This window comes from Vanessa tameamea, chromosome 6 (assembly GCF_037043105.1).
Source record: "Vanessa tameamea isolate UH-Manoa-2023 chromosome 6, ilVanTame1 primary haplotype, whole genome shotgun sequence".
In the NCBI taxonomy this organism is placed as follows: domain Eukaryota; kingdom Metazoa; phylum Arthropoda; class Insecta; order Lepidoptera; family Nymphalidae; genus Vanessa; species Vanessa tameamea.
The window spans coordinates 3,232,056-3,256,887 of record NC_087314.1 but is presented as its reverse complement, the minus strand read 5'-3'; the positions used below and the strand labels follow the sequence as shown (position 1 = coordinate 3,256,887).

Genomic DNA, 24,832 nt, shown 5'->3' with positions numbered 1-24,832 from the left:
ACCTTAAAGCCGCAACACAACAATGTTATGTATGTTTGATGTATGAACAAATAGGCGGATCGTAAATATCACGTTTATCAATAGACTATCTGGCTGACACTATATAAACCCTTTCTTAGACTGCAAACCACAGTTTCAATAATGTTAGATATAGGATGTTATTAAATATTATTATATAGCAATTAGCAAAATTTTGCTAAATGGCGGCAGGATAACGTGCGAGTAAGAGTAACTAATACCAGTGTTTCACTTCTAATGTATTGTGACGAATATATTTTTGATTTTTAACGAATAAGTCTATAACTATGAAGCAGGTACAGCAGCAATTTTCTCAAAATTCGAATAGTTTTGAGTTTCGAACTACAAATGGTTAAGGTCAATAATCGCCTTGGGGTAAAATCGTCTCACGTCATGGCTGTTTTTGAGAATACCTGTCTAAGATCGGACGCGAAGCAATGACGACGACGATGTGCCACTACTGGGACGTAGAAAATACACTGGACGCGTGCCTCGCATGGAACGCGGAGAGCCAGATGACGAGGTTCACGAGGTCGGACGAGACCTCTCCCTGTGAGCAATTGTGTTTTCGATGGTCCGCAGGGAGGGAAGGGGCAAAATCTCCTTCTATGAGACCGTAATGGTCCAGAAGGAGACGCCGGAACGAGAACAGTAAAAAGGCGACGACCTCACTTTTTATATGATTAAACGCGATGTACACAATTCCATAACATCCCGGCACTCTCTCAAAAAAATAAAATATAATACGAGACATGTACAGTTTTTTATTGGAACGTACAAATTATTTACAATTAAATCGTGTTTGTAAATAATAAAATCTTATTTCTTCTAAAATATCACAATCACAATCTTCTACGATTCAATAAAATTTCAACACATCGATTTATTTTGGTTGTGTGTATCTCGTCTGATAGCCTTTGCATTTTTGGAAGGCTATGTTAATCCTTAAATAAAAATTATCCCTTAAAAACTATTTTATTTTTTTGCTGTCTTTAATCTTACTAGAAGTCTCACGCACACTAAAACGTTTTAATAAGTCCGAGCGTGACCCACTCATCTAAAGCACATCAAAAGGGAGTGAACTTTCGTTAGCAATTAGATTTATAAAATAAAATACTGATTTGTATAGCAATTCAATACAAATCATTCGAAAATCTAGGATCGAGTGAAAAGGTTATTACGAGATTCCGTAACATTCATTATTATACAGGTCACTCTATAAAGGCTTGTTAGAAAATATTATTGTACAGTTTAATACTGTATACTTTTCACAACTGACCTACTTATCGATATACGAGTGTTATTGTCGTATACTGTTCCAGCGATCGCAATATACACATTTTATTTAAATAATTTTAATCAATAAGGAATGTTCCTTGTTTTATTTATAAGTTTCTTGTTAAAACCTTTTTTTGACTGGCAACACCATCTAAGGTTTTGACATATAATATTATTATTATAGGTTAGGTTAGTTTCGTGTTTTATTACTGTAGTTATAGTTTATTACGCCCACTCACGAATAATGAAAATAAAAACGATATACTTAATTGTGTCAATTATTTTTTTAATAAATAAAAAATATATATATATACTTTTTAAATCCTTACTTCTCTTTAACGAACTTACGTCGACATTTATTTCATCTGTCATGACCAACTGACAGACGGCAGGAACAAATTCTTCCAACCGCCGGGCTTTAAGTTTTTTCTATTGGACTATCTGGGAAATATGTATCGCATGACTATATAGTCATTGTACTGAGATATGCTAAATACAACCAGATGACTCGCCTTGTTAAACAAATATTAGACTTTTATCAACTAGGTAGTACTGGCTGTTTCACAGATAATAATTTTCAAACATCAATTAAAAACATTTTAAATTTTGTCAATGGACACAGATCATTAAACAAATATTTAGCTTAGACTTCCTAAAAAGATACATTTATTTTTTGATCAAGTTTTCATGGGTTTCTTAATATTTTCTAGTGCATACTAAAATCGAAATATACGTATTATATATTGATGAGTATATTATGTTTGAGTTTCTGGTAACGTGCTTAGTGCCGGTATGGTCAATCTTTTCTTTCTTTTATCTTTCATATGTTGACTGTAGAACCATCTAAAAAGATAATACACTAATATTAATAATGTCACATTCTTGTATAGATGAATATAAGATATAATAATTATAAATAGCTACTTTCCAATAATAAAAAAGTAGCATTATTCTTTTCATTATAAAGAAATGCATTCTATACAGAATTATTAAAAAAATGGAACATCGATCTCCAAGTATTGTTTCGTCGTACCTATAATATACGACAGAGTTGCTATGTTCCAAGGATACAAGTAAATACACGCATGGCAAACTTTTTATCTATATTTAACTGACGGCGGCTATTTTGATGTTTGTGTAACAAAGGTCTCTCTTTCGTAATCAATGACATTTTCTCAAGTTCGGAGAAGTCTTGTGAAACTATCGAACACGGCCGGCCGAATTTTCGGCGTCGACTTCAGCCACCTTCGGTCGAAAAAAGCATCTTCGGCGAAATCTTTAACTTCGACAAGAATTCGACCTTCGAATCGACACTAAAAACCTTTCCTTTCTACAAACCTGATCCGGGACTCAAATCCTCGGAATAAAATATTTACAAAAAAAATAATGCCGATGGTTAGATTTGTAAGACAAACTATAATAATTAAAGAAAGCGGCAAGTAATTAAAAACCGTGCCTTCATTCGGTGATCGGACGAGAACCGGTGTATTCAACATGGTAGGGACGTTGGCGCGCAAGAGCCGAGATGGCCCAGTGGTTAGAACGCGTGCATCTTAACTGATGACTGCGGGTTCAAATCCAGGCAAGCACCACTGAATTTTCATGTGCTTAATTTGTGTTTATAATTCATCTCGTGCTTAATTTGTGTTTATAGTTCATCTCGTGCTTAATTTGTGTTTATAATTCATCTCGTGGTCCATGCTCGGTGGTGAAGGAAAACATCGTGAGGAAATCTGCATGTGTCTATTTTCAATGAAATTCTGCCACATGTGAATCCACCAACCCGCATTGGAGCATGCTCCAAATTCAAAAAACGTGGTGGAATATGCTCCAAACCTTCGCCTTAAAGGGAGAGGAGACCTTAGCCCAGCAGTGCGAAATTTACAGGCTGTTAATGTATGTATGCTTCATACTAATATCTTAAATATAAACTTACACGAATATTCCGAATGCCGGTAAAGTGGCCAGCACACTGAGCAGGAACACCGCGCCAGGCAGCACGTGTAGCGTTAATATATACACGCGGGAATACAGCGGCGAAAATATCAGAGGCATCATCGTCTCCGCTACCCCGAACAACGAAAACACCTTACCTAAAATTAAAGGTGCATTTTTTTATCAAATTCATTCTACCATCAAAGAGCTGTACTTAGTAGTATTGAGTTTCGGTTCGGTTTGAAAGGTGAGTGAGTCACCTCAGTTCACAACGTCGGTGGCGTATGGGCGATGTAATGGATAGGTAATATTTCTTGTGTCCATGTGGTAACCTAAATGGCCTATTTCCCAGTCTGATGTAAAATATCTTATCTAGACCCGCCCTGTGGATAATATCGTATACCGTATTCCATGACGGCAAATGGACTGACGCTCCCACATAGCATCATGTCTTTTTTCCGTCGCCGTTCGCTACTCCCACGTGTGTACGTGGCATGTATTATTAGTATATTTATTTTATTAATAAAAACCTCTATATTTTTATTAGTTTTGTAAATATTTATTTATTCCTTTTCTTTAATTATAAATTATTTCAATAATTTCACATGTATCGGGCATCACGGGAAGACCACCATTTTTTTTATGTTTGTATTAAAATACACATAAACCACGAACTTGAAAATGCAGTTTTGTTTTCCCGGATTTGAAACCGTAATCTTAAAGTTAAAAATCTACGTGGTCTAGCCACTGGGCCATTACGCTATAATAGTATTATCAAGTCCAAATTTGGATAGTTAATGCTCTCTTATATATTAAGTAGCTTTTGTTATGAAAGGAGATTCTGTGACAAGGCACTTAATAATTCAAATCAAATTATACTTTATTCTAGTAGGCTCTTAAGCACCTTTGAAACATCATTTTACAAGTCTAATAAAACAATGGTACAATCACTTTTTCGGATTTATTTAATATCTTAGACGGGTAAACGGAAAAAAAAAATTGACATAAATAATGAAAGAAAATAATAAATACATTAAAAACTGAAAATGTCTCAACTGTATTTTTGATTTGAGAGTTTTTATATAAACCTACTATATTATAACTATATAATAATAACTGTGAAATATTTTTTTTAAGTCGGTTACAAACATATTTCAGTCTCTTGCACTTACTTTGCATTGCTGTTTTACAGTTTGTGTACTGAGTAAGTCAGTGTATAAACACAAGAGACATTAATATCTTAGGATATCGTTTGATTTTAAGTTTAAGTTAATTTTGTTTTAAAAAATATTTTTATTCTTATAACAGTCATTTTTTCATCATTGATTTGGAAGTGTCAAGAACAAAAAAGAATCACCCCGTTAACAAAATAAGGTCCTTAGAATTTTGCTTATAATTAAAAAAAAAAGTTATTTCAAAAACGAAAATCCATACCTAATTCTTGATGCGATACCAATTTAGATGCGATCGACCGCAGGGCTATTGTTGTCGTCCCGTTCAATATTTCAACGAGAGGAGCTAAAACGAAATTTTAAAAATTATTATTTTGATAAACTTCACCTAATTGTGTGCGGTAGAAATATTCTGTAAGAGCAAACTTAAATCTGAACTTAAGTGATGTACCATATTGACTATATTAACAATAGCAATTAAAGATAACATTTTAAAATAGTATATCACTATAAGTTGGCTTTCAACATTGAATGAGTGAGATATAAAGTGAGATCTTACAAATTATCTCCTTTATCAAATAAGTCCGTGGCGTAATGAAGTGTACACATTTAAAAAGGTATAATAACAGCCTATACGTATTCCGCTGAGGCTGGGCTAAAGCCTTGATTTGGCTCCGGCACATGCAGGTTTCTTCTTAATGTTTTCCTTCACCGTTGAGCACGAGATTAATTATAAAAACATATTAAGCACATGAAAATACAGCGGTGCAGTGTCGGGTATGAACCCGCAATCTACGATTAAAAATCATGCGTTCTAACCATTTAGCCGTCTCGGATTATAACAAGTATACAAATTGACAACTATTATTAGCAAATTTAATACCAAAACAATTATTACGTTAATATTCCAACTCAATAATTACTTCGGAACAAGATTTTGAGTCCCGTGAAATACGTGTCTCCTCCATGTTTGATATTGGTAAAATATTTTGCATTTTACTACAGTCAGAGGACATAAATCGCTAGGTTATTGACTAGGCTCATTCCTATTTGGGCACATTGGTTTGATAATAATATTTACATTTAATCCAACTCTGCGGATCGACATATGTATCCGAATGTCGTACAATCCAAGTATTTCTGTCACCACTTACTTATGTCATTGTAAGTCCATAGCTAATAATATTAATGTTTTAATATTCATTCACATTACTCTAACTGTTATATTTGGAAACTCATACAATTACAGTAACTAAATAAGTACAATGAGCATTGTTTCAAATTAAGATATAATATAAAATCAGAAATTAAAAAAAAATATCTTTTACCCATATAGACTTCGAGGTCGGTTCTAGCAAAGGCTAAAACGAAAGCACCTCCTATCTTACTCGCCGTCGAAATCATTCCTAGAACGGCGTCATCAACCCCTAGCTTCTTGCTTATCACGCTGATACAAAACATTGTACCTGACAACAAAATAATAATATTAAAATCGGTCTAATCGATTTTAGTCGCCGCCAAACTCAAGGGAGACCGGCCAATAAACAGGACTTAGTGCACAAGTGTTTGCGGAAACACAGATACACCCTATTCCCTCACAACAACGACAAATCCAACACGATCAGAAAGAGTTTGGGACCACAAGTTTTCCTAGACACGGCAGTGTAAGCACTGAGGTACAGACTCCAGGCTTTTTGCTGAACTTTCCGAAGACAAAAATCAACAACTTTCTGTAGCCTTAAAATTAACCAATAGATCAATGACGTAATCAAAATAAATCATAAAGACATGTTTAATTTAAAGGTGCCTGAATATGAAATTAATAATATACATATATTTATACGTCAATAATATACAATTATTACACATTTTATAAAGTAAATATTAATATGATCAGGAAATTGACATATCATATCAAATATTTATTTGATATCACTTAAACAAGCCTTAACCATAATTTATGTGGATTCTATTATATTACATTGTATTATTTTATTACTGAAATGATAATTAAATAAAATAAACAAGATAATAAATAATTATAATAATATTATTTATTGAGACGATAATCATTCACGATATCTCTAATGGCCAATTTAAGGTCATACAGGAGAAATAGAAAAATAAAATAATTTACTCAAGCACTTATGTACAAAATAATAAGTATTCGGATTTAAATACTTGCAAAAAATATAGTAATGTAACCCATTATCGTCGGACGAATTTAAAAGACAGCCTAGTTCTGTTTTCTTTTTACGATCGTGTTCATGATAATTTATAATCAGAATCGGATGTAAGGCAATTTGGACCAATGTGAGATCGTACAAAACATTACATGTTTTATTGGAACAGTGTAATATATAAAGGTAATAGGGTTGTACAATGTACATTATTATTATACATAAGAATATTTTCTTTATTTTAATTTGTACTAAGAAGTTATATAACTTGTACCTGTAATAATGTACTATGTATTTGTCTTTGCGGTAGAATCAGTGTTGAGTGGATAGCACCCAACAAGCTTACAAAAGTCCTATCACCAACTAAATACATATATGAAACTATAATAACTTACCTATAGAATGCGTAACGAGATTGTAAGTCGAGTAAATGCTGTACTTCACTTCGTCCCAATTGAAGCGGTAGCGTGCAAAAATATACATTATACTCAGTTCACCTGAAACAGTTGAAAACTCCATTAAAAACCGTCCGTCCGTCAAAACGAAATCTGCGAAAGTGCTTTTTCAGTATCATATTTGTTTCGCTGTAATGGGGCTAAAATGTTTATATCGCTGCGATACCGATTGAACAAATAAAAATTCTGTAGTACATCGTTAATAAAAATATTTTGAATAGCTTTATGATTCGATATTTAAATATAAGATCATAATTGGACGTGATGTGTTAAAGGAACAGCTAGTGCATGCCCAAGTGCTGGAGAAAAACCTCCTTCGTAAGAAAAGATTCGGAGCTTACTGCGTTTTAGTTCTGTTTGGTAGAAACAAATGTGGCAGAATGTCAAGTTGCTTCACCGTGTTTTTTTTTCACAATTTCAAATTAAGAACTCGAACCCAGTGGGAGTTGCCTGGATTTGAAACATTTGTAATATTTTGATAAAATTTACGTATTCATCCAATAGTCTATCTCGAATTTTATCTTATTATAAAAATGCTGATAAATGAGATTTTATTAGACATCATATATTTTAGCTTACTTTGATCAATGAACTCAATCTTCGATGATGCATATTAATAGTTTGCTCAATCGATATTAACGGGAAGCCAGTACGTAGATGAGGATTAACGAAGCTGGCGTTTTTTATTAAAGATATAAGATATACTTTGTACAATATTTTATTTTAGTGCTCAATATTAACAGTATATTGAATGTTAACATTTTATCGTTTGCTTTAAATTAAAATACTTAAAGTGTAGATTGTTGTTCGTACATGGCTGATTTGATTAACCGCCAATAACCGTTAAGGCATACGATGTCATTCTGACCGATATTGGCCACGATGGACATGCTTGACGGAAAAAACAAAATGAATTTTTTGAAAACTAAATCCAATTTGATTTTATTGACCCGATCCGATGTTTGAATTACCTAGAGTGATGGTGGGCTTTTTTATAAGCGAACAGGTCCAACAACGTCCTAGGGGAAGCCGGATTATTTGGGATCTGTACATAAGCTAGCCAGACAAACGTCATAGTCATGTTTTTTATGGTATAGTTAGGTAGACGGGCAAATGGACCATCTGATTATAAGTAATCCCAACCGGTCATAGACATTGGGGCTGAAATAAATTTTAACTATTCCTAACAAAACAAGTAATCGTTGGTCCCCAATGCGCCACCAGCCTTGGGCTAAAATGCGTGGAGTTACACTGGCTCACTAGGTATTACTGTTACTAAACAGATACCAATCAGATATTCTAGAATGTCAACGTAGTTTTGTCATTATTGAACAAAGTACAAATCCAAAGCATGACCCTTATTTTATATTTGTGCGACCTGAAGTGTTCTTGATTTTCAGCAAATATGAATATCACGTAAATATGGATACTTGAAGATATATCTTTTTTGGCCCCTAGCCTTAAGTACACGGACGAATTATTTGCTGAATTCAAACAACATATTACATATTTTAAAGAATTACTGAATAATAGTGATATCGTTTCATTTTTAATTTCTATTTTTTTTTTTTACCAAGACTAGTGCGTCCACCCATAAATGTAGTATTTTTTATTGGTTCGGAAATTATTTGGGATTGACAGCCCCCATTTAACAAGTGCTTGTTATGTTTTCTGAAAGACAGTGCAACTATTATATTGTATTGAGATCATGCAGAGTTTCTGAATACATCGCACACATACAAATTAACTTGGGGATAAAATAAACATTCACTTTTAATTAAAATATTCAAGAAATTTACCCAAAATTATATGTAACGAGATATTAAGTATATCGACTAAATTTAAACGAATAAATCTTTCTCGTTACACGGTTTTAATCCACGTATAAATCATAAGATACAAGTAATTCTCACATGACTCAAGATAAATGCATTTAAGTTCATTAAATATTCGTTAAAATCGCGCTATGATTAAACTTTTGAAAAGATGCGAGGTACGGTAGTCTCTAAGTTTTACTTTAATGCAATTCTATTTTTAAAAAACGAATTTAAAACATGCATGCCAACTTTCAAAGCCGCTATGCAGCTGACATGCACTAGTAACTAGAGCTGTCTTTTTTCATTCATTTTAATGCGGCGTTTCGAGAGCCGTCAATTATTGTATTGATCTGACGTGAATTGCATTTGGGATAACTGCGATAGCGGGAAATGCATATGTATGTGTGCACAGTCACCCTCAGAACAGTTTATCCGTATCTATACTAATATATTGTCATTTAACGCTTAAGCCAATGAACCGATTTAGATGAAATTTTGTTTGGGGATAGGTAAAATGGTAAAACTTCGCGTGGATAAAGCTGCAGGTTCGTCTAGTACAATATAACTTATTAAAGCGAATTACAATGGGAGAAGGAATATAAATAAACTAAACCCTTGATTTACATACTCCAAGCAATTTGCGCATACCTCTGCTATGGGATGCATCTTTTCACAATAGATGCTCAATAGTACTTGATTACTATATCTCTCTTAATAATACAATTCTATTCATCTTAACTACTTACATCCACTATATTCAAAATGCCATTTTTTCACGAAATAATAATAAACATCATATATTATTGATATCGTATCAAGTCAATGCCAAATTTGTTACTTGTCTTTACTTCTGTGATAGCAATATACATTCATATCATTGCATGTTAATAATACTTTAATTTATATTAAAAATAATAACGTCTTTCGATCGAATTTCCGAGAGATATTACACACTTGCACAAAGAAATGCACTTTTTGTCTCTTTCTTACAATTGGATACGTCCAGAAAGAGATAACGCCTAGGAACTATGACCAGGACCATGTTTTCCAAATCATAAGAGTGTAAAACTACCATCTGCTTTCCGAGCTTCATGTTACTACTTGTTTTTAGAATGAAATGAAAAAAAATCTAGAACTTCATATCGGACTAAACCGGGATGTAAACCCGAGACTTTAGGATTCCTTATGTACTAACGAATGAGTCTAATACATTGTACATTATACGTGTAATTTAATAATCATTTTTATACAAAAGTACACGTTAGGTTAGGTAACGTACACAGGGGTACATGTCAGCCACCTCCTCGTGGTGTACCCTGGGCAACGGGGCCGGCTTGAGCTTGCTCGTCGGCCACGGCTAAGACTGGCGGGAGGAATGCCGCGGGGCCGCTCCTGGTTCGTCCCTGATCGGCGTCAGGGCGAACCATGTGAGTGGCCTCGTTGGCTAGGAGGGAGTGAGGGGCTCGCTACTCGAGTCTCTCACGTGTTTTACACCGGCGGTCAGCGGCGGAGCCTACCATCTTATCCGCCGCAGGGCGTCAGCTCCGTTGACGCCCAGCCTCCAGTGCCGGACTCGGGGGAGTTCGCCACATTTCCACGTGGAGGATGAGGGGGAAGGCGCGCACTAGGCGCGCTTACCAAGAATATTCAGCCGCCTTACGGCGGCTGCCGCTAGTGGGGTCGCGGTTGCATGCCCTTGGCGATCCCGTGGTCTCACCACTCGGCGACATGGTGGAAACCCGAGGATGGTTTTAGTGGGTAGGACAGGGCATTAATTAGCATTAGCGTGCCCTGACACGGGGCATTAGGCCCCGGTTGAGTCCCACATACCCGTCCCGGTCCCCCGACCGGGCGGCATGCGTAAATGCATTTCCTCCTCGTTAAACAAAAAAAAAAAAAAAGGTAACGTACACAAAAAAATCTCAAAACTTCATATGTTATTAAATTTTATCTGTACATAAATCATCTTATGTTTACTGTATCATTATACATACATAAACAATATGAATAATAAGCGCGTTGTTTATGATGCTGACTGTACCTGTCCGGTCTGCACATGACGTTATCGAATGATAGTAATCCTATACAAAAATGAGTTTCATAATGATCAGTCAAGCGATCGTTTCCGGTATATTCTTACAATGATAGTTAAATACGTTTGTTACTTTATAATCTATACTAATATATAAAGCGGAAGAGTTTGTTTGTTTGTTTGTTTAAACGCGCTAATCTCAGGAACTACTGGTCCGATTTGAAAAATTCTTTTTTTGTTGAATAGTCCAATTATAGAGGAAGGCTTTAGGCTATATAACATTACGCTGCGACCAATAGGAGCGCAGCGACAGTGAGAAATGTTGCAAAAACGGGGAAAATTATTCACATTTATGGACTTTCGATGCGTGCGCAGCATAAACGTTTTAAGTTACTCAAAAAATGTGTATGAAAGATATATTCCTCTTTTAATAATAAAAAAAAAGTCCGTGACGTCTATTTGTTAAGAGTGTGCTAGCAGGCGGGGCGCGGCGGCGGATGAGGGGGAGGCGGGTCAGCCCCGCCGCCGCGCTCGCCACTCTCACCCGCGGGTGTAGTTCTGCGAAGTAGCAATGCACATAACGACTTAAAAAAATTAACATTCTTAATAGTTAAATTATTTATAAAAATTAGGTTTTGTTATCAGCTTATTTGCTCATTATTTTTTATCGTTTAAAATCGGTTACATTTAAATCATAATCTGCTGTAGTTTTAACTTACGATATAAGATAAAATTTCAATGAACATTCCTTCGTACTTTGCAAGTAAACAATTCAAACGTTTCACGGTATAAATAAGGTATAAAAATTACATTACACACGTAAAAAAGTTCAAAATGGCGAGTGATACTTTCACCGATGCAGATTAATCATCACTGAGAAAATAAATTATGCAAATAAGCAAATAGATGAATATCGTTTAAAATGACTACACAAATAAATTAGTAGTTCAATATTTCAAGTAATTTCTATTACGTTCAAGCATATTCAACACGGTTGTACTATAGTCACCTTATGAAATAATAACACCAAAGGAGAAACAATCTAAACTTCTTATTGTTCGGTTTGTTTATCTTATTACGTTTAAGTTAATATTGTTTGTTTTCAACCGACTTCAAAAAGGAGGAGGTTATCAATTCGTCTGTATTTTTTTTTATATGTCTGTTACCTCATAACTTTTCACTGGATTTTGATAATTTTTTTTTTGTTTGAAAGGTAGTGCTTCCCGTGGGGCCCCATTTTAATTTTATCCTGTTACGATGATGGTATCCTTATGAAAACGATATAAGTCTTAAATGTGCATTATGTATGTGCGCGATAAATAGGTGAATAACTCAAAATTGTGCCAACCAATTTTAATGATTCTTTTTTTATTATAAAGGATATACTTCAAGGGTACTATGGTGAAAGTTTGGTAAGGTTCTGAGCATAGGATCCATGACAAAGTAACGGTACGGAAGGGAACGGAACAATTCTAAGGAGCACGTTAGCGATACTCGGCCGAATCTTTTAGAAACAAAAATTTTGACAAAAAAAAACCGACTTCAAAAGAGAAAAAAAATAATATGCTCTAAAAAGTAAAAAATAATTGCTTATTATTCTACAACTTAATAATCAAGTAACTTATTCTACTTACCAATATGTAGGTACGTTCTGTGTTTCCACGCAAGGAGATAAGTATGTACCTACCCACTTTAAATCTAACTTAACACAAACCTATGAATAACAAACAATGATCACAATATTTTTTAGATTTATACTATGTAAAATGAAATTAAAAATATTTAGACTATTTAAAAGTCAGCAAAGTTATTACGATAACATATTATAGTTAAAATTATTGTTATTTTTGGAGGCGGTGTCAGCCAAGGTAGGTTTGTAAATATATGATATACTCCAAATTTGTAAATCTGGTCTATCGATAAATACACTTCTTCTTGATGTTTTTTTAAACCCTATACGTACATAGTGGTCCTATATAATGACAGAAAATTGGAATCAAAATTGAGTGTTTAAGCAAACATGTCCACCGTCAGGTATTACAATTCATGAACTTTTCTCCTAATCCAAGACAAAGAAAAGTCATTCAGATTTACTATTACATTTCCTGTTGAACGTTTTGTTTGTTTTGGCAGAGTATGAATTTTGTTTGTGATTTATTTATTTACAATTGACTTTTTCTTTTGTCTTACATCCAGATGTCGATACACCTGCATCGAATTGTTAACAAAAAAAATATTCGCAATCGTACACTATTGTACAATATTTCTTTTATGTTTAAGAAAAGGGTTGTCATAATTGACCGTATAACAATAAGCAATAAAAACACAGATGTTGGTAATTTATTTAGACAAACTTTACCGGTAATTTTAAGAGGAACTAGAGCAGACATTGTAAGGTCTTGCCTTAAAAGTTCACCGTTATGGAAATTTGTCCATACCTTAAAACTATCTACGAATATGAGAGCACATTTGGGGGGAGGAAGTACAAATTTTCCTTCAAAGTTACTTTTAATAGGAGATGGAAAAGTACCTCATTCTGAAAATAAAATTGAAATTGATCGCGATTTAGGAGAAAAAGTGACTAGCATAGAGGATTTAATATCAAAAGTTTACCCTAATATCGTCGAAATAGAAAATAAAGATTACCAATGGATGTGTCAAAGGGCAATATTGGTGGCGAGAAATAGTAGCGTTGACGAAATTAACGACCTAATTTTAACCAAACTTCCAGGCGATATAACTATCTACACATCTATTTATAATGTAATGGATCAAAAAGATGCTGTCCATTACCCGCAAGAGTTTCTCAATTCTTTAAACCCGAGCGGCCTTCCACCACATTCCCTGAAGTTAAAAATAGGTGCTGCGATAATTTTACTCAGAAATCTTAAACCACCAAATTAATGTAACGGGACCCGCCTTCAAGTAAAATTCCTTCGCAATAACGTGATCGTTGCAACAGTTTTGACTGGTCCGGCAGTTGGTCAAACAGTGCTTATACCTCGCATCCTAATGATTCCAAATGATTTACCTTTGTATTTTAAAAGAATTCAATTTCCCATTAAGTTATCTTTTGCCGTAACCATTAATAAATCACAGGGCCAAACATTTAAACACGTAGGAATCGATTTACGTCAAGACTGCTTTTCACACGGCCAACTATATGTCGCGTTGTCAAGATCGGGTTGCGGGCAAAATCAGTATGTTCTTCTACCACAAGAAAATAAAACTAAAAATATAATCTACGCTAAAGTACTGTAAAACATATTATTAAATCTTATTGACGATTATAATAACAAAAACCAACGTGAGCAATCAAACGGTAATCATGATAGTGTTTCCGACAACTACGCGAACGAAGTCGCGGGCACAGCTAGTTTATCATATTACGATCATTTTGTTGAAGTTGTCTGTAAATATCAAATGTCTTTCAAATTATTAATTGCAGAAACAAATCACGCATTACCCATTTCAAATAATGATAGATTCATTTACTAACAACATTCGTCGACTATCTTGGATACTAATTTATTTATAAAATATTTTATTTATTTATTATTTACCTATTTTAAACATAAAATTGCTTACACTTTGAATCTAAGCTATTATTTAATTTTGGAACGTCCTATTTAGTTTGAGTAGCTGTTACATTTTTTACGGCATGGGCCACCTGATGGTCAGTGGTCACTGGCTTTTATATAAAAATTAACACTGAAAGATTTACAAGCCTTTCCTTTCGAACGCCCGCAAGCGTGGCACCTAAAATCTCAGTGTAATCCATTGTGATTTATGTCTTTAATAGCACTGGCTTCAAATACAAAAACAATAATAATAATAACAGTTAATGTTTTGTACTAAGTCGAGATTTACAAATAAATTCTAAATAATACTTTCCAAGTTTTCACTTTTTGCCACTTGAACTAAAAGAGTACCTATCCACAATGACTTGCAAGGAATAAACCATCAATATTACTTAGTACGTGTTTGATGAAGTCACCATTTGCAGCTAAACAATTATACAAGAATATGTTCTTAATACACCGAACACGAGACATATGTATTGTTTTCGTTAATACTTTTATTTATATTTTGTTTTACAAAAAATCTAGATATTGTTTTCATCCTGACCCCAAACTAAATACCTTATAACACGAATATTTGTTATGATAATAGAAACAACCTTTCGGACAGCAGAATAATATTGCCTTTCAAACAAATCTTCTAGGTGCGATCTCGGCTGTCATTTTTTTTCTATGACGTATATGTTTCGTATAAAATATAGTGTTATTTTTATATTTTAAAATTGGAACGTATTCTAATATTATTTATTCGTTTTTTTTTTTTTTTTTATTTAAATAGGTTTGCTATCATTTACCGTTGAACAAAAGAGAAAGAGAGAAAATTTAAACAAATAAATTATGCATTTTGAGTTTGAATTTATGTAATATATTTCTAAAGAGTATTTTTTTGTAATCCCTTGAACATTAATTGATCCCTACTCGCTATATATTGACTGTATTTAAAAATCAGTAATAGTAGATTTATATTTAATTTGCTAATACCATACGTGTTATATAATAGAAATAAAATGTTTAAAAATATTTTTAATCAGTTAGTAACCGTACTTTATGGATTTTTTATAAATACTAGCAATAGTTTGAAAAGTTAAATTATTAAACGGTATATTATATAACAAATAACTCTTATTATAATTGTATTATGTTGAAGTCTCAAATGAACATAATGTACTACATAGTAGATTATATCGTCATCAGTAAGTACTAAAACTTTGTCCAAAATTGCATCTTTATTGCTTCGGCATAATCATAGATTCAAATCTATGATCTCATAATTACTAACAACGCACTAACATAATTATCAATAACATTAAGAATTATACAAGTTTACTGTTTAAAATCGTCTAATCAAAATATCACAAACAAAAATAATCGATTAATTACCCGTCGAAATTCTCAGTGCTTTTGTTTTATAAATAAACTATATACTAAATACATTGTTTATTAAATTAAATTCAAAGAACTAATTACTAACGTTATAGGTTGTTGTTTATTTAATAATGACATTATTAATTAACGTACGTGAAATAAATTAACTATTATTAAATTTGGAATGATTTATTGTCACTTCGATATAAATTAAATTCGTTTATTATTACTATTGATATTGTATGTTTTTTTAGTATTTGTGAACCAGGAAATTGGGTAACTGTTGCAATTGATCGATTTATGTAAACTAGGGAGCGTCAATTGTCTATGTACAAATCCACCTGGGTAGAATTTTAATTTATGCATATATCGAATGAAAAAGTGTCACACCTGTAAACAACCTGCATTGGAGCAGCATTGTGGAATGAGCTCCAAAAACTTCCCGAAAGAGAATATAGTCCGGGAGGTAGCGTTGCAAATGCAAAAGTCATAGTAAGCCAGCTGATATTAACGTCGATAGTTGATCTTATATGACTAATAAGTGAACCGACCGTCAGCTGCTCAAATAGCGGTGGGGGCGGGTGTAGGATAATACCATAGTCAGTGGAATATTTCCTTTAATTTTTAATATTTTATCTCCACAGACACGTAGTCCGTACCTTTGAAGTATCTTATCTTTAATTTGTATTTTTTTTTTTTAATTTTTATATGCCTGCTTACTTTTATTACCAGACAGTCGAATAAATATAATGTGTTACTTTACTCTATTACTCAAAAGCTATAAAGATGCGCAAACGAGTAGCGATGGATTGTTTTTTATAATCTGAGTAATAATTTCGAATCAAAAATATTTAATGATAAGTACTATCAAGTACTCCGAGGTATTTGATTAAATCGTTGGAATCTCGAGCAGACTGTAGCTCGTCTATTATAAAGTGCTACCTCGAGACAGATAACAATCAATTTTACAGAGAACCGACTTTTGCTATTTGTATAAATGATACTTATTACAATTTACAAACTATACTCAACTTTGTGACGATCGAATTTTAAAATCCGTTCAACACAGAAAAAAATATCTACACATACCAATTTAATAAAATATTATATTAGAAGTGGATGTAGAGTTAAAATATAATACGTACCCCATAAAGGTCCAAAACTCAGACAGACCACAGTCAAAACCAGGCATATCCTTAATCTCCTATTATTAGAACCTTTCTTGAATGCTATATGCATCGTGTCCTTGAGACTGTGGAAATCGAAAAATTCCAGAAGAAATCCGGTGCATCCTGTCCGCTTTTTCTGAAATTGTAAAGAATCGTAAATGAAGTGAAGTAAATAATAACATTTTATGACTTGAAATTGCTATTGCTTGGCTTGATCATTCTAAATCTAATTTGGAGTAAAACAAGTTTATTTACGCTTTTATCATAACACGTTTTATAAAAATAGAAAATAAAGCTAGGCTTCTTCAGGAAAACATCTGGTAGATTCTAGAAAATAAAAACATAAACTGAAGTAAAAATCAATAAGGAAAATCGTTTCACACCATTATACTAAATTAACACTAGATTATAATACATACCTTATCCTTATTTTCTAACCATCTATGATCTTCGATGACAAAGATAACGTAACACAAATTGATAAATTGGAAGAACGCGGCCATAGAGAACACTCCATAGTATCCGGCGTATTTCAACAGCACACCACTCAAACCCATCCCTATTGGGAATCCAATGGTCATACACAAACTCAGTATTCCCAAGCGAAATGTTCTCGTCTCCTTAGATGTGATATCACCCAGGTAGCTAAAAGTACCGAGCAGCATTGTGTACCATCCCCCCGTGAGTGATTGAAATATGACCTCCATAAATACAGTCAACTCCACTGGGACTTCATAGAAAAAATACGTGTTAGTTATATTCAGAAGACATGTCATGATTTCCCCGATGATCGGCATCGTCATGCAAATTTTCCGCCTTCCTGTCTTGTCACTCCAAGCGCCTATGAACAGCATCAGGGTTGTCGGAACAGCCGTTAAAATAACACTTTTCCAAGCTTGAACAGAGGCTATTAATTTTTGCACCTCGTCTTCTTCGAATGTGTGATTTGCTCGCTTTCTAAGTCTCAGATTGGTACAAACGAGATCTTCGAATTCCAAATTCACTCGACACGCCTTGTCCAAATTTAGATTCTGGGTAGCCAACATCGCTAGAACACTAGGCATCACAAACAACGCCAAAACAGGCTCCACTGTAATATTCGCTTTCACATATTTCAATTTACCCAAAAACCTCAAGTTCTGTATATTCGTTGGTATTTCAGCTTTCAACGGTTGTTCCTCTGCTGTTTGATTTGTATTTTTTTGATTCTCGAGTTCCATTTCGATTTATAAAATATAACGTTATTATGAAATTAAAATTTACAATATACTGTTCAGTATTTCAATCAATTATGATTTTAAAATCTATTAAAAATAATGAAAATTAAGAAATTTTCAATTGTTATTTATGGGCTATTAAGTCACGTGGTTCTGTGATGCACATCCGTCGCGAATACGAGCACTCAATACAAGATGCAGTCAGCGTCGATGCTGGAGGGGACGAAGCGTTCGATTGTTCGACTCGGCGTTAACAAACATCCTTATATTGTCATATCAGTTTTAAAATCATTAGCAAACACTCGAGGCGGTTTGAAAATAAACTCGGCCTTAAATAATCACACTGTTAAGTCGCAATGACATTAGTGTAAATATAGGATCAATATTTGATAGAATAAAAGAAACATTTAAAAGTTATTTTTATTTTGCCTTAATTATTTTTAATTGCTATCTATTATTGTATTTAAATTATATATCTTTATTAACGTCGACCATTTCTTCAACTTGTTTGTTGTCTTCTCGCTGCTCGAAATACATCCAACTATAAACAAAAACAAATAATTAAATAATACTATAAAAAATTTAAAGAAATAAACTTAATTACGACTAATCGTTTCAAAATCGTATCAATTGTTCAAACAGGCTCTTATAAACACTTTTAATCATAATTTTACATGATTAAATTGAATTTAAAGTTGCCACCAGTCGATGTTGATTTTACCGAAAATAATCGACAAGATTTTCAACAGCTGTTGTTTACCACTAATTAAATACCATAATAAATATAATCATTAAATATAATCAAATTACAAATCAAAGAATAATAAGTACAGTTTAAAAAAAAATGTTTACTAATTTATGAAATAATACGAATTATTTTTTATTTAATTTTTACCATAAGCTAGTTAAACTTATCTAACATTGAACATATATTTAAATGTACTAATTGATAATGCTAAGAGTGTTTGCAGAATTTATTATTGAAACCTCTCCTTAAAGAGAGAGGAGGCCTTAGCTCAGCTGTAGGACATTATAATGTATTTGACAGGCTTTATAATGTATTTGATGAAAAGCATGTATCTAATTTCAATGACACCGCAAGTTTATCGACTAACCCGAATGAAAGCAACGTCGTGGAATAAGGTCCAAAACTTATCTTCAAACAAAAAGGGTAGGTGTACAAAAGTATGGACATGTAACGCGTTTATATACTAATTTTTTAGTTATTCAAAAGGAACGAGTTTATTGCCTATGGTTAAATTTCTTTGCATTTTTAGAAAAAAAAAACATCGCCTCTTTGATACTATCGAAGCATAATAGATAATTAAGATCCCTTTAGGAAAATATCTTTAAAAAATCTAATAATAATAATCAACTCATTTCATTCACAGTAATTTATACTTAAGAAGTTTTTAATATCGTCCGGCCGATTTCGGTCACAGCATGGAGGAGTTGGAAGAGGTTGGGGTACAAAAAATCTGTATCATTATATTCGTGTATCCAACAATCCGCATTGAAACAGCGTGGTGGAAAAAGCTCCAAAACTTGAGAAGAACTCAAAAGGGGAGGATCGCTAAGGGAGCTAAGAGCAGCGACTACTGGCATACTGTATATAGTCAAATTTGGTAAAGAATTTGATTGAGTCGTTATATTTTGACTAGTTTCTACCCCCGGCTTTGTATGTGCAGAGGGCGAGCAGGAGTTAGGTACCTTATGTCCGTGTATGCCAAATTTCATATTTATGGATTGAGGAGTTAAGAAGTGTAATTGTGACCAAAAAAAACTTAGTTTTACATTTATAATATTGTTTATAAATTAACGCAAAGCAAGTAGGCTGTCAGTATGAAATACATTTATTTGTTGACTTATTGCGTGAAAAAATTCACGTGAAGTGCGACCAAAGGTCGTGTTCGTTGATCGTAAATGATAAATTATACATATAAATATAATATTTTGTTCACAATTGTTATTATAATTGCAATTTAAATCTATATATAAATAGGCAAAAATAAAAGGTTGAGTAACTTTTTCTTTTCTGTCCGTTAATCGATTTAAATTTTTATTTAATTTTATAGGTAGCAATAGCAACTAAAATTATCGTCGAGATGAAAAAATTAAGAGTAAGAAAAAAAGGGTTAATAAGATATTAGTAAAATTAATAATAAATATGATTTTATTAGGCAGAGGTTTATATAATATCGTAATGGCAAAATTATTATCTTAATACGTATTATATGTATGAAAAAATAATGCTTTCAAATTACAATATTGTCTCTATCAAAACAAAAACAATTGAATGAAACTTCAATTTTTTTTTTTTTATTTAAGACTCAAAGGATTTAAACATTCAACTTTATTCATTTAACAAAAATATTAACAGATATTATAACATACGAAGCAACTTTGTTTATGTATTTCATTAAATACGCTATTAATCTGCTAATAAGTGATTACACTTAGATAAAAAATATCGTTACATTGCTGAATGATATCTGTAACAAATATTTAAATAACCTAGACTACCCACCGTCCTCTCTTTGACGAGTGTATTAGTGAATACCAATCATTTATTAGAACGTTGGAATTAATATAATGCATCGATAAATTTTGATATTAAATGTCGTTGATGGATTTCGTGTAGACCCGTCTGTGTACCACCCACTCATCACATTCTATCGCCATACAGAAATACTTATTATTAATGAATTTGAAATAAATTGAAGGATATGTGACCCGGTTTAATTATAAGCACATCGAACATAACATCTTAGCTCCCAAAGTTGGTAACGCATTGGCCATGTTAGGGATGATTAACATTACTTACATCACCAATATCTTGGCCGGTGGCGTCCACTTACAAACAAGCAACCAATCTGCCTATGATTTTAAATTAAAAAAGAAACTATACTATGTATTATGTACTAATCAAGAGTAGTCGATACCAGAGCTTGTATATCTCATAATTAATAGATAATTGCCATAAATGCATTAATCACTAAGTAGGCTAGATCTTAATGCTATTATACAAGAAATATTATGTTACGGCAACTAGATGCCATATTATAAAACATTTTATATGAGTTATCCAGTTATCTGTACATACTGGTGAACGCCTGTTAGCTAAAATTACTAGTCTTACCAAATTTGTCTTTTCTTACAGTGACGGTAAGCGGGTAATGAGTCACCTGATGGTAAGTGATCGCCACCGCCCATAGACATTAGCATTAGCTGGAAGAAATATTAAACATTCAACATCGGCAATGCGCCACCAACCATGGGAGCTAAGATGTTATATTCCTTGTGACTGTAGTGGCTTGGCTCATTCGACCGTGAAACCAGAACACAACAATACTGTTGCTTTTTGTCGGTAGAATATATAATTAAATTAGGTATTTTAATTATTAAATAGAGTAATTACCCAGACGGGTTTTCGCGGAGTCCTACCGCCAAGTGTAAATCATTTTAATTATTTGTATTTTTCATAAATTATGTACCTTACATGTAATATGAATGACTTGACATGGGACAGCGCCGTGCCGTTTAGTCGCAACCATATACATGTGAAGATGCACCAGGAGTATTGAAGTCTATACCAAGGAACCCATTAAGTTACTATTAAATGTGTCTTGGTATAAGCTGTCACTATTGGAGAAGTTGAAGGAGAAGAGAAGCAAATGTGCAATGCAGAGCTGAACCAATTTAATGGAATACGAATAGATTGTTTTTTTTATTTATTTTTTAAAACGGTGGTTCTATTTGCGGTGATTATTAAGCAAAAAAGGTTAATTAAGTAAGGGTGTTCAAGCCCTACCACCGAGTGAATTAATTGTATTTTACATGAAATATATTATAAAATAATTATATGAGCTAAGAAGTAGCATGAGACCATGGAATTATTCAATGTCAATAACGCTTAGGTACATTTGTTAATCAGAATGAAGACAATGAACATATGTTGGATATTTTATATAGCAGATATCTATTTACGTTAGATTGTTGGTATTAGTAACGTTAAGCGTTTTTATTACAAGCTAGCTGAACACGCGGCTCCACTGGATTGGAATTTAATAATAACAAATCCTTCAAGAACTTGTGTACTATATGACCTATTTACGTCCTTGGGATTCATGTTTGCTATCAAGTCAAATCAGTGGTTTAGCCATTAAACGTAACAGACACATGAATATATATAATAAATTTCACATTTATAATATTATTGAATAATTCGTACAAGTAAGTTTATTATTTTTTAAATTATCTGGCGAATGCCAAAATGTCGTTTATGTTTTATTCAAAAAATGTACTTTCGTCATTTCAGCCCCAATTCCACTACTTGTTTGTAATAATGTTTAATATTAATAGTTGCGATACTTTCCCGATTCTAATTCGATCCGCAATGAACCGCAACTGGATCGTTGTGTTAGTAGGTAATACTACTAACACAACTTTACTTTTTTTTACTTTCAATACAGAAAGAAACGTAAAAACGCAATGACTACATTTCAATTCGATTGCAATCATATGACAATTTCTTAGCAGAATTGACCTCCTGGTCAATGAATTCATATTTTTGCTAATGACATAAAAAAATTGGAAATAATATCGTTATCCTTATCGCATTTTTTAAATTTTTACCTATAATTTTTGTTTTAATATTGTGAAATAACCAGTGTTTAATCGTTTTTATAAATCAGAAGAAAAAATTAGATCTAAATGAATACCTTTTTTTTAATACATTTTTTGAAGTTGTATTTTTGACTTATTTTAAAAAAAGCTAAAAAACATGATAACTCAAAAATGTTCACTTTTGCATCATGCATATGGGGGTTAAAATTATCGCAAATAGTCACCCCTATCACCTCCTAACGGGAATACGTCGAATTACCAAAAACCCTGTATGTAAGGTAACTAGCAATAATATATTAATATTTTTTATATTTAATATAAAAAAAACCGTTGGTGTATTCCAAATTTTAATTCAACAATAGTTTATATCTAAAGAAATTAATTAACCGTTTCCGAACATATTGTAGTCGCAATACAAACATACCTTACCGATTATTGTCATCAATGTGTTTGTTTAAATATTTACGTAGCTCGAAGTGTATTACAATACAAACTGCAATTTATATATTAAACTAGCTGCTCGTCACGACTTCATACGAGTAAAATAAGGATTATATTCTGTGCTATTTATATTCCATAAAATATAAATATTCGCCAACCGACTATTCGCCCATGCGGGGTACCTAAAGCATCGTAGAACACGCCTTTCGTTTTTTCATGCTTTTATTTGAATATCTCTCAATGAGTTTGGCTCTAATTCATCACGTGGCTATAAATGCGGATTGGTGGATGTACATACGGTAGAAGTTCATCCGACACAAGTTCACGATGTGTTCTTTCACCACCGAGGACGAGATGACTTATAAACACAAAAATGCTGGAGTTATACGCAATTTACGATACGGTTATGATCCAAATCCGCTTGCGAATGCGTTTCTGACGTCTGTCATATGGGCCATGAGTTCATGACAGTTGAAATAATCTTGAAATAGTTAAGTTTTATTTTATTTAATTGATATTCAATTTAATTCAAAATTATTAAATTCAAGTTGTTATGATGACATCATTTTAATTATATTATTCGTACGTAAGTAGGACAAATAAACGATAATAACAGTTTTATCGTAAATCCTTCGCCACTTCAAAATAACATCGATCCGATCACGGACCTATCACAATATTCTTTCTACGGTCATCAAGGCATCTCAGCATAAAATCATTTTTAAATAATGAGTCACATCACATATACATCGAGTCATTCATTTGTCGGCCCCGACACAACGACTAATTTTACCTTACTTAATTTTCCATTAACTTTTAGATTTTTTTTTTAATGATCTAAATTCAAAAGATTAATTGTCTACATTATTGCTAGAATACGTTCAAAATGAATACGTCATTTATTTTGTATGAATTAACATTGTGTGACAAATTTCACAAAATTTTACTTTTCCCAATTATTATTTTTTACCAAAAATATTGTTGTTGGTGCTGTATATAATAAATACATACTGTGATATTCTATATGGATCTTGTAAAGTTTTCCTGCATCTGATACAGTCTTAGAAACGTTCGCTAGGTATGTTAACACACGGAGGCCCGCGGAGGTGGGCCTACCGTCACAGTCACAGTAGTATGCGCTCGCATTCCCGTGACCTCCCCCGAAAAGACGGAGTGGGTACCTGGTTTACGCTGGTTTTTTAGTGGGTATTCCGGCGCCTTCAGCGCCTGCCAGCCCCACATACCCTCACACGCGGGGAAAACGCGTAATGCGTTTTTCGCAACAAAAAAAAAAGGTATGTTATTATTACACCGAATTTTTTTTTATACTTGGACTACGTTGACATTCTTACTTATATCTATAATGATTTAAAAACGTCTATAAATACTTTGTAATTTCCATTTTTAAACATTAATAATGACCATGAGTGAATTTCGTATAAATAAACAATTAAAACCTGCTTTTAAAATAAATATGATTGGTCGAATCTATATCCACATTACAAAGTTTCATAAGTAGTTAATAATATATGTAATTTAAACCTAT

The 24,832-nt window shown here is 32.9% G+C and overlaps 2 protein-coding genes across 2 annotated transcripts in view; both read right to left on the bottom strand.

Moving 5' to 3' along the window:
* Positions 1 to 1,614: 1,614 nt before the first annotated feature.
* LOC113393503 (proton-coupled folate transporter-like) lies at positions 1,615 to 18,462 on the bottom strand. The gene is made up of 7 exons (XM_026630413.2): positions 17,422 to 18,462; positions 16,979 to 17,138; positions 6,979 to 7,080; positions 5,732 to 5,869; positions 4,666 to 4,749; positions 3,233 to 3,389; positions 1,615 to 2,139 (listed from the first exon to the last, which is right to left on the bottom strand). The coding sequence occupies exons 1-7, from the start codon at positions 18,220 to 18,222 to the stop codon at positions 2,052 to 2,054; spliced, it is 1,530 nt and encodes a 509-aa protein (XP_026486198.2). The 5' UTR covers positions 18,223 to 18,462; the 3' UTR covers positions 1,615 to 2,051.
* A 163-nt stretch (positions 18,463 to 18,625) lies between these two features.
* Positions 18,626 to 24,832, bottom strand: part of LOC113393449 (proton-coupled folate transporter-like) — a 35,466-nt gene continuing 29,259 nt past the window's right edge. Inside the window, exon 7 of the mRNA XM_026630336.2 lies at positions 18,626 to 18,760. Coding sequence (XP_026486121.1) covers positions 18,688 to 18,760 — 73 coding nt within the window. The 3' untranslated portion in view covers positions 18,626 to 18,687. The remainder of the gene's footprint in view (positions 18,761 to 24,832) is intronic.